General features: G+C 44.5%; 1 protein-coding gene across 2 annotated transcripts in view; it reads right to left on the reverse strand.

Annotated features, from left to right (window-relative positions):
* Positions 1–7,529: 7,529 nt before the first annotated feature.
* Positions 7,530–12,083, reverse strand: part of LOC142557949 (uncharacterized) — a 139,060-nt gene continuing 134,506 nt past the window's right edge. For both annotated transcript variants that reach the window (XR_012822904.1, XM_075670133.1), the window contains one exon: positions 7,530–9,956. Coding sequence is in view for 1 of the 2 variants with exons in the window: in XM_075670133.1 (XP_075526248.1) it covers positions 9,707–9,956 (250 nt within the window). In the remaining variant the exon portion in view is untranslated. The remainder of the gene's footprint in view (positions 9,957–12,083) is intronic.

Consider the following 12,083-nt stretch of genomic DNA (forward strand, 5'->3'; position numbering starts at 1 on the left):
TATTTTGAAGAACCTTATAAATTCCCTGCCTTCACAAATGAAGCCAGTTGGAAGTCTGCGCTTTGTGTATGCGTCTATGTTTCTGTTCACGCCCTGTCTTCCTCAGGCAGTTTAAAAATTCACTGAAGCTAAGAACTGACTAGCCGAGCAACATGCTATACTTCAGTATATAACTGGCCTTGATGATAAATGTACATAGAATGCCAGCTCATGTGACCACCTTGTGTGTCTGCGCTTCCGTGTTCTCATGATGTAGCTCAGCCTTGAGTGCATGTGTAGTTTACATACTGGCTACTATATTTTTACTAATATAATGCCTATCTTCAACTTACAGCCAAATAGAGTACCTGGTACTAGATTTTGAACATCGCTGCAGTGTAGCGGGATCTCTGCCTAATGCACTAGCCTGTACCATCAAATGCCCCAGAAGGTAAACAAAATTTATGCAAAGCCCAAACACTGTGGGGATTCATGTAACAGGCAGCATTTTGCAGGTAAGTGGCTATGTAGCATTGGCTTGGGTTCTGGCGAACATTGCTGTGTTGACCAATGTGTTGTGTATGGTGAGTGATTGCACGTGCATGTATGATACAAGTTTTGTGAGGAGAGTACAATGCCAAAGGCATGTTCGTAATATGATGGTTTCTATGCATCTTCGCACCTACTTTGTGGTGGCTGCTGTTTTGTCGAGTGGAAAACCTGCCTTATTCGGTATGCGCAAATGGGTATCTGCCTATTTTTGGCCCATCTCCTAGAATGGGTACGTGTCACTGGAACACAAGTATACAAGCCTTATATGTAGTATTAAGATAAGTGTCGTACTTCTGTGTGCATACACCGATTGTCAACGCTCTCCACTCAACAAGCACATATCACCTTTATCCTCACTGCATAGACAACAGCTTACAGGCAATGACATGTCTTCCCTACATAACATGACTGTGACATCTGCTCCTGCTAGCTCGCCAAGGCAAACACGCTTTTCATCATTTGAATTGCAACAATGCATTAGATATGCATATTTCGGATATTCTGATTAACCGCTTAACACAGATTCTAACGTATACCTTGCATCTGCATTTCTTTTTGTACTCCAGTGAAGAAACATTACAGCCTATAAGTAGTACAATGTTGCACAGTGTCCATATTGTGCTAGCTGCTACAGTGACAGCACTTGGAAACGCGAGCGAATCCCAAAGGTGGTGCAGTCTAACAAAGCACCTCAAAATCCTGCGACAAAGGAAAAAAGGGATAGAGTGACATGCTCTCACTTTGATAAATAACTTGTACATGCACACATGCTCCTACACATATTATGCACCGCAAATTACGCGCCACGCATTGGCGAGTAAGAAGTATGTGCACGATGGTGGAAAAATGGTTAGAGCATGGGTTATGCTGGGAGACAGGTTCGGGCTCACTCTCAAGACATATTTTTGATTTCAATGCAGAAGACCGCAATGAGCCGGGACATACAATTGCCTGCTGCAAAGTGCTTGGTATGAAGAAAATTCCTTGCATTGAAACTGCCCAAATCTAGCACATGCTATATTTAGTAAGTGTGCTTTCCCACAGATTTGAATTGCTTTGTGGTGCAGCACATTGCAACTGGCCTGGCTCTGCCACATGGTTGACGTGTATAACAGTAAAGAACCTTCCAACGGCGGCGGCTTTTCTACATAACAAAGGTGCATTGCGGTGCCGCACATTGCAACAGCCGTGGCTTCTACACAAAGCTAATGTTCATAATGCTGCAGCACGATGGAACAGGCTTTTGACAGGCACAATGTAGAGGCATGCACGCATTTTGATGATTTTATGAGCAGCTAAAGTGGTTGTGAATGTCGCAACCATAATGTTTCTTTTTTACTTTTCAGACTGCAGAATGGCCATTTCTACTTTATACTAGGGCAACTAAGTAGCTCTTTATTATTAGCACCTCTTAAGCAGTCCGGTGTAATCGTCACCACAGTATATCAGAGAAAATTTGAAAAATTAGCATAATGCAACTCAAGAAGTGTTGCTTTCAGGATCCCTCAAAAATCATGTTGGGCAGCTTGGAGAACTGTCTCCTATTGAGAGCACATAAAAAGCACTTCCAAACGGCGGACTTAAAATGCTCAAGCTTTAGTGACAGGATGAATTATTAGTGCTCACCAAAATATGGGTCATGACCCTGAGGCAGCCTGCATCAGATTCAGCTTGCAGTTGTTAAGTGGCTTGGGAAGATCACAAATATCAGTTTTTATGCGCAGTTGTACCTGCTCAAAGCCCAACTGGCACTGCATAGCATACTTGTGATAAAAACAGTTCCCCAAGAGAAAGGCACTTTTTTCTTTTTGCAACTTCAGTGACTGCCTATTAGGTCTGATAGACAGTCACGAGATCACGAGAAGGGTTTGACTCTTGACCAGTTTCCTTGAGGCAAGGACCTAAAGTTTAGCATTGAACCAGTCTGGTCACTAGGAACTCATTTCCTACTCAGCCATGCCTATTTTGTTTTCACATTTAGTTTCAGGCCCATCTAAATCACTGCCGTCATGGTAGCTGTCAAATAATATGGTGGCATCAATTTTTTCATTAATCATTCGAGCATCAAAATCTAAAAGCCTGCAGCAGAGTGAAAGGCCCGGAAGACAAGGGAAGAGACGGGAGGCATCACATTTTAACACTAGTGGGTCGCAGTGTAACGAAAATCGGCAAGCACTAATTGAGCGACGAAGCCACTGGACACAGGAAAAGCAGACTTAGCTGAAACACAGCAGCTTGTAAGAAAGAACGAACATTATTTATTTGTGCAGCTTGGTCTGCATCTTTGTTTTATCGTTGACCATGAACCTTAACGGAGGTGAAGCATATGCTACGCCTCATTTTGCATTGCCTGTGCATTAATGTTACTAAAGCCATTTTTACTTAAAGGGAAGAGGTCCGGACACCGACCAAAATGGTTTGAAATAGTTATTTACGTTTCGGCTCCCCCCAAGAGAGCCGTGTTCACAATGAAACAAGCATCATAGCTGGTGCCGCTTTTATGTGTGCCCATTTAATGGTTCCGGCTCCCGTGAGGGAGCCGAAACGTAAATAACTATTTCAAACCATTTTGGTCAGTGCCCGGACCTCTTCCTTTAAGTATGCATCATCCCGACCAGACGAGCCGTCATAATCTCGAATTAAAGCCGTTTGTGAGAAGCATGCCAACAATCATTCACAACTGGGCAGCACGTGTGTCCTAAACATCATACATCATAGCCACAAGAACGTTCACTCATCGTCAGACGTAACCTGAACAATGAGGACACATTTATAGTGGCTTAACCTTGGAAGGAAGATGCACTTAGCACATTTAAGGCAACCCAACAAGAAATCTCGAGCACCCTTAAAAGAAGCGAAAAGGCACTCAATGTGCACATTACAGGGCTGCAACGCCCAATGGATCATTTATGTTATGCCTTGGCTGATACATCAAAATTGTGATTTAAACATGAGAAACGCAGGTGCCTGCAATAGTGCTCTTTCTATGCTCAAGCGAGTTCTCAGTTGTGGATAGCTTAGCAAACTAATTACTAATTAATTACTATGTAGCGAAAAAGACAGGCACCAACAAAGGATGTGAAAGAATATGGTTGTTGGTGCTCGTGCTCACTTTGCTTGGCCATTAACCAATCCCCTTTGGTGAATCTTTATTCCTGGCATAAATCATGCTTAGAGCTAAATTTGTGCTCAGATTTGGTGGGGGAGATGGTAGTACTTTTCAACGTTCATTATTGCGCGGGCACGGTGTATTCAGTGAAAATACACGGAGTCCAGCCCGGCGGTAAGGACACGCCCTGTAGAGGTGATCGCCTTCAATGCAATGAAAACACAAGGGCCTACGGTTGGCAGCACGCCATACGCCGCTCTTGCGGGGTAGTCGTGTTTCAGCTATGAATGGCGTGCGGCGAGGCCTGAAGTCGCCAGTTGCTTGTTCAACGGCGCGCACACTATAAAAGTCCGGGACATCGCTCACATAGTGAAAAATCAGGTACAATGAACTTCGCGCAGCTTCCGCATACGACTTGCGACGCTGTGACCGCCGTACCTCGTGCTGAAGTGTCTCGTGTCGCTCTGGGACTTGGACTGCCTGCCTGACTTCCTCCCGGACGACCTCAACCAGAGCGAGTCGCTGTACCAATGCTGGAGCCACCTGAAGCTTTTGGAGTTCTTCTCGAACAACAAGCCTAATGGGCTCCGGCAAGGCGTCGGTATTGTCCAAGGGTAGCGAGACGGTCACGCGATAGGGTTGACACGTCGCGGTTATACTGCCTTGTTCGCTGCTGCAATGCCTTTTGCATTGATATAGCTTCCACGAGAAACTCTGCAACGGTCTTTGGTGGGTTGCGTATTAGGGCACCGTATAACTCTTGCTTGACACCATGCATCAAGTTCCTGAGCTTCTTCCGGCATGGACGGATCCGCATGCCGGAAAAGTAGGCCCATGTCTTCGACAAAAATTGCCACACTTTCGTTCGGCCGTTGTACTCTCGCCTGACTTGCAGATTCAGCTCGCTCCTTGCGATCGAGGCTGGCGTATGTGCTGATTAGCTGCCGTCGAAATTCGTTCCATGTCGACAGGGCCGCCTCATGGTTCTCAAATCATGTCCGCGCATAGTCCGCGAGGGAAAAGTAGGCGTTGCGTAACTTGCGCTCTGGAGTCCAGCCGTTGAATTTTGCGACGTGCTCAAAGTGATCGAGCCCGTCCTCAACATCTTCGAAAGTGTCTTCATGGAAGGACGTGGGGATTCGCGGCTGGTTAAGGACGACTTCCGTCGGTGCGGCCGAGGAAGAAGACGAAACCGATGTACTCATCCTTCTGGCTCGATTGGCTAGAGGCTCGTGCTCAGGTGGCACTCCTTGAAGTTGACGGCTTGTCCGTACGTGAACAGGACTCAGCTCGACCGCACTTCGTAGTGGGCTTGTAGACGGTGTTCTACCTGGGAGTGGTCGCATGTATCCAGCACCTCCACCAGAAAGAATGCAACGTAGATTGAAGACGGAGTCTTGCAAAATAGACGCTTCTCTTTAATGGTGTGCCAGAAGAAGAGCGTGCAGCTTACGCGCTTCATCGTCTTTCATGGCGCCGACCTTTGCGCGCGCCGTCCCACGGTGCGGGAGCCCAACATCATTGTGGCAATATATTTTCGGGGAATTTGAACAGCACTTAAAACTTGTGCGAAATAAAGTAAAAAAAAACGTTTTCAGCGCTTACCGAGAAGCCCCGAGCCGCGTATCGTTCGCTTATTGTCGTATCTTCACAATAGGGGGTCAGAAAATTTGGTTATGGAAATTCATTGTGGTTTCCTTCTTTTGTTTTTTTTAACCTAGATAAGACATTAGGCAGTATAATAGCAAGAGATTGGTGGCGCAACCCACCACCCCGTTCCAGAGGGGACGCTCATCCATCCATCCGGAGGTTAATGGCAGATTTCATACAGGTAGCTGGATGAATTAGGCCAAATGGCCCGGTCCCATGTAAGATTCGTGAAAATGGTGAGAAGAAAGTGCATCCCTTACAGGAGTCTGTACGTTAGTTATATCGGCCATATAGACTGTTGTTAAGCATTTACTTACTAATTAAAATAACAAGCGCAGTGTAATGCACGGACCACGTAAACATGTAACTATCTCACTAGATGACTACGAGCACTCGCTGTCACAACGCTGACACTATGAAGAACGCCGGAAGCGGAGACGAATGGTTAAGTTTGTACAACCGCAATATTCACCTCGACTCCGCATTTAGAGTCTTAATCTGACAGGAGCCTCTGTCAGCGATCTCCACTTACCAGTTTCTTTGCACTTAGACTACGCGGTCTGCAACACTAGGGGCGCGGAAACACAACCCGAAAAGAAGACAGTGCGCATGAAGTTAGCAGCCATCACTGATCGCCCTTGATCATTGCAGCCCCTAACGATTGTCATCAATTAGATATTGCCCGCGGGCCATGTAAGCGTTAGCAGCTCACCGTCATTCGCAGCTACGGCAGGGATATATACAGACGAGCAGACGCGCACTCTCCTCCCCACGCGCGTTTAGTCATATGATTCAATTAACCCGAGTATTTAGCGCATGGGAGGATAGTTCTCCTCAAGCCTCCATCCCTTTAGGCTCGCTGTTACGTGCTTTTTCTTGCACCCGCGATGTATGGGTCGCTCATACATTTGACTTTTGGATTTTATACGGCACATCATGGCGACGACGAGCTCGACGAGCTCGCTTCTACCGCGGCTGCGGAAGTCACTGTGTGCACCGTCTACAAGCACAGCATGAGCACCAACGACAAATGCAACAACCCGCCGTGTTGCTCAGTGGTTATAGTCTTAGGATGCTGATCACAAGGTCGCGGGATCAAATCCCGGCCACGGCGGCCCCATTTAGATGGGGGCGAAATGCGAAAACAGCCGTGTACTTCGGTTTAGGTGCACGTTAAAGAACCCCAGGTGGTCGAAATTTCCGGAATTCTCCACTATGGCGTGCCTAATAATCAGAAAGTGGTTTTGGCACGCAAAACCCCACAATTCTTTAACAAATCCGACAGTGGCCACGCCGCTTATCGGTACTTAGCCAGAAGCCGTCTGACGCTGAGGAGGAAGCGCGTATTCCGTGTAAGCACCAGCGGAAACAACACTATAGTCGCGATCATGGATTGCAAGCTTGAATCCGGCGCGGATTAGCTGCAAATAAAGCGCCCCGCCCGCGTGTGTATAGTAAGTACTCTTCAGGTGCATGGACAGCCAAGCGCATTCACTACAAACCAGGAGGAAACGCGCGCCTTACTGTCTGATTCGGAAAATTGGTCGCTTTTGTTTTGATGGCCTTCATGAACGTTGGATGGTGACAAGTCATGATTGCCAGCTACCGCAAAGCTCTGACCCACTCTGTACCAGGGCGCCAGTTTAGAGTGCTCTTTCTACATTAAGTACTCTATAGCTAGCTGGGCGAATCGGTTACTCTAAAAACAGAGAGTTCCGGGCACTCTCTCTGAGGGAGTATCTGCTTCTCCGATATTTTACTCTTTTCGAGAGTAGATCGACTCTCTTTGAGAGAGAGTAGGACAAATCCTCCTGTCAGTTCTGTTACTCCACCGCAAGGGAGTGCTAGTACTCTTCCAGAGTGCTAATCTTCTCCCCACAGGGGTAATAGTACTCACCCAGACCGAGCGCTTCTACTCCTCCAAACCAAGTACTTCTACTCCTCCATACCTAGTGCTCCTACTCCCCCAAACAGAGTGCTTGTACTCCTTCAGAACAGAGTGCTAGTACTCTTCCCAATAGTGAGAAAGCACGGTGTAGATCCATGGTCACGTTTGAAGGGATTCGCAATACTTACATGTAGGGAATATTCGATCCCTTCATAAGCAGCTCCTGCACTTATGCTCGGTGAATGGGATGTTATCTGAAGTCGACGAGTTGCTCAAATGAAACATTTTCTCTTTTAAGGTTAAAATCTTTACTGATCAGTCAGAAGACAATCTGAATAATAATTGGAGAAACATACTGACAAACACATAAGATCAGATTGCAATGACGTCCATGAAGTCTAGAACACAGCTTGTAATAAAACTAGTATATTCTCCGAAGTTTCATCAGTATTAGTGCAGAAATATCCTTTAATTTGAATTGGCTCCTTCTTTTCAAAAATGAAGTATACAATGGAAGGTAAACATAGAACGTGGGAAACTCGCAAAGTACTGACACTATGATCGAAGAGAAATATGCGTCACATTACTTGCACAAAACGCGCGCACTTATATGGCAGAGGTTACCAGACGAGCTGCTAAGCATATGGCTGGTAATGTAGATAAATTGTGCAAGAAACATTTTTTGTGTGCCATATTCTAAGACACCAGCTCATTTGATAACATCCTGAACAGCGTATGTATGTTCCTATCTGACAGTACAGTGCATTTAGAAATGTGTTGTACATTCTCATGTGAGGCTGCTGGACTAGATAGATTTGCTTATATTTCACATTAAGTTATTTATGTATGAGCTGCACCCCATTGTTTCGAAGTGTGGCTTGTCGTAGTTCTGCAGCAATATCCTGCCCGGTCTCAAAGCGGTACAGAGGTGTATCATATTTCCTATCTGGTTGGCCTCCTCACGAAAGTAGCTTCCGGGTGCTGTTGGGATTGATCCGTTGCACTTTTCAAAAATAAATAAAATTAGATTTACAATATTCTCTAGCGTGTACTGAATGAGTAGAAATCTGCAAGGAGCGCTGGCGTTAAAATATTGTGCATTAAATTTCTTGTCATACATGGCAGCTTTTCATTCCTATTATGGTAAGAATGCTATACTTCTGAGGAGCAGCTTGCATAATTACATGATAAATTATTCTGACTCATTGAATATGCAATCTAACTAAAGTATAGCATGGCTTCAGATGTGAACCAAAAATCAGACGTGATGAATATGATGCATCAAAGGCGACATAAGCACAAGTACAGGATGGGAAGTGCACGAAAAAGACAAAAAAAAAAGAAGTAGAACATAAATTGAGAGTGGCACCATTCTGTTTCACATATCCCTTCCATTCACGTGGATTTTACATGCGGCTATGCATATACTTGCACAATGAAGCAACTCCTGAAACCAAAGGTTCTTTTTCCTACTGAAGTGGTTGAGATGAGCTTAAGTAAGAAAAATTTTTACACTTCACAGAATCTTCGTCTCAAGACAAGTACATATGTGTCTGGGAAGATCAATACATCGCCTCACTGTGTACTCTATCCTAAGTACAGAAATTTACCGTGTGCGAAAAGGCTTTATTTTATTTTGCCTTATAACAATTGTCTACAGAAGCCATGAAACTAAGGGGTTTTTGCTCAGCACTTATGTTCACATTCGCCAATTGATGAACAAGTGTTCTACTCAGATGCTCTCAGTTGCTTGCATTGAACGCATCTCTATCTCCACTAGCATACTTGGTTGGCAAGTAGATTGACACACCCTAATGAAAATATCAAATACCTGCCAAAGCTTTCGTATGGCTATTTCACAGGAGAAACCGCAGTTTTACATTTTGAAAATAATTTTTAATTCCAAGTGACTCTTCGGAATTTAAGACGTATACCCTTAATTGCTCCTTGCTTTCGCTTCGGGAGGCACGAGCGGTTCTAATGAACTGGTTTCGTGAGCATGCACGTAAACGATAATGACTTCTTAAACATGGGATTCTCTTTCCCCAATGCTTCACCTTCGTGGAACCTGAAAGGAAGCCATAGTTCTAAAATTAGGTGTAAAGAATAGAAAAAAAGGGAAGACATGGAAATCTGTCTGCTTCATGTCAGCATTTAAAATACAGAATCACAGTGATTTCTACTTGCACCTTTGAATTCACATGCTGTTAAATGTAAGCTATTAAATGTACGTAGCACCTAACCAAGCATGAGCTGTTGCTTTTTATAGTGAACACAGGCACCGTGTGCTCATTGCAAGCAGGTATCATGTCACTAAGCAAATATGCAATTTCATTGTATCACAATTTTTTTATCACATAGATATATCTGTTGAGAGGCAAGACAAAAAGCAGCCACTTTTCACAAATCTAATCAGCTTTTTTAAACACATTTCTAACTTTTTAATGACGCTTGCTCCTATGTGTTTGTCTCCAGAGAGCATACTTGGGTTTGACTTTCCCATCAGAGACATTACATAATATACCATGTTAAGATGACTGCCTAGAGCACGTGAGAATTTTCACCTTGGTGTGACATACTGTATTTGGATTTTGCTGACATTTAGTCACATGGTACACCCTATATACCCACATTCTAGTTTTCTCGTCCAAATTGCATGACAATGTATTGTGATTCTTTGGCATGCACTCCTCTGCACTACGAGGAGTCGCGCTGGGCTTGCTCTTTGATATCCTTGTGTCCTTGCAGCTGCCTTCTTGCGTTATATAAAGCGGGTGCCTGAAAAATATCATGTGCAAAAGTCAACACGAGGACATGGTGTAAAACAACATCAAGACAGTGAAGGACATGGCACTAAGAAAAAGTCTTGACCCTTCCTACTTAACTGCATGCGAAACATCTAAAAGTCAACTGTTGAACTAACATAAATTTTTAGATTTAAACAAAAAAGAAATAACCAAAAGTTCATCCTCGTTCAGCACCAATGTTAAAATACTCCTGCTAATAAATAGAATATTGGTGGTTGTCAGCCGTCATAAGTCTGTAATTAGTCTGGTGTGTCACCACAGCACTTGTGACACATCCTAAGCACATGCCCAGTGTGCCCCCCGCACCATCTCTGGTGGTGCCACTGCTCATGCCGTAATTTGAGGATCATATGCAAACATAATGCTCAGTATGCATGAAAATAAGGTCCTCCAGTTCAATGGATATGACTGCATGAGCCTATAAGGGCAACAAGGCTTTTTATGGCAAGCTTACTCACATTTCAATAATAACAAGAAAGTTCACTGCGTCCTGCATCTAAGCTTACTAAAAGGCATGAACTTATTTTCATTTGTGACGTGCCCAATGGAGTTTGTTTTTGATAGACTAGACTAGTGCTGCAGTTTTAAATCTAGCATTTTACATTCTTAAAGGCATGTAAAAGTTGCAGTTAGACCGCAATTATTAGTTTATCAGAGCGACTCTTTGTTTTGTGTACGACAGACGACTGATAACGCAGAATTAAAGGAACGTTTTATTTTAATACTGTATTTATTCACTAAAAATATTGAAGCGATAAACACATTTTGATCTGCCACGCAGTAGCAAGATGCACACATTACGCTTGCAACCCTCAGAGGTAGCGTGATTTAGCTGTTCATATGGCATAACTTTGAAACGCCAACTCGTATTAGCAAATGCACAGGCATGTCAAAACATTAAGCGTATGCAAAGCGCCCCTGCAATTGTAATCCACGCAGCATCCGTAATATTCGATGCCGATGTATAACTCTCTGCTTGACAATTCACCGAGTTCGTTGCCATAAGCACTTTTTCAGATTCGCACCATGCTCGAAAACCGCAACAGGAGACAAAACTAGACCTATAATCACACCATTTCAATACATGAGCAAAAACAGTTCAGTCTTAGGGATAAACACTCTGAGAGCGATTTAGTGCGCGACGGCGACGAGCGACGGCTTCGAGCGACAAAACGGGCCGTCGCTTGAACTGATGGCTCGGTTCTGGAAATCTAGAAATCGTCGCTCGTCGCCCGGAAGTGCTATGAGCGAGTAGCCAATAGCGCGAAGCCGGAACTGGATGCACATATATCGCTCAAATACTACCGATTGTCGCGCGGTACGAGCAAATGTTTCAATTTTTATACGAGCAAGGATAAGAACCTACTGCAGGACCTTCGGAAATATTTTATGCAACTTTTTACAGTAAACTACATCAACTTAAATTACTAAAACATGCGTCACACTAGTTTTGACGCGTATATGCAGCCTTCATACCGGCAACACCGGGGAGACGTCGCTCAACATCGTCGCTCGTACGGAGTACGACTTGTAGGCGACGAGCGAACGCGACAGCTTGTAGCTGTCGCGCGCAAGATCGCTTATATGGCGTTTGTACTTTACTCAGCATAAAACCTGAATTCCTCATGCGTTTTCAGTAAGCTTAAGACAACACGGCCAACTGACCTCTTGCATTATGCAGCTGAATGTCTGCGGCAAAGTTTCTAACTAGCACTGGTGCTGCACGTAGCTTCAATGGTCGCAGAATACCCATGGGTGAGACACCATCAAGCGCGCGGCTTATTTATAACGAAAGCATGCCGCCAGCAAAATGACGCCTTCTGTTATGTGCCTGCTTACTTGAGCAGCGTTCCGTACACAATAAACTGCCAAATTGAATAAATTCAAACAAAGAAGACGCACGCTAAGCACGCTCCGCATAGGCTCGAAATCATGGGCGCGTGAACAAACCATTTTAAGCGTCCTCTCGTTTCACGTCTTATCGAACATACCATGGTTGCGGCAGCGTTTGCAATTTTCAAAGCTGTTACGAAAAGCGGCAAGTCATAAAGTCACATGCAGTTTTCGCGGCGACTGGCTTTTTCGATTTACATCGAGA

Source organism: Dermacentor variabilis, chromosome 9 (genome assembly GCF_050947875.1).
Source record: "Dermacentor variabilis isolate Ectoservices chromosome 9, ASM5094787v1, whole genome shotgun sequence".
NCBI classification, from domain to species: Eukaryota; Metazoa; Arthropoda; class Arachnida; order Ixodida; family Ixodidae; genus Dermacentor; species Dermacentor variabilis.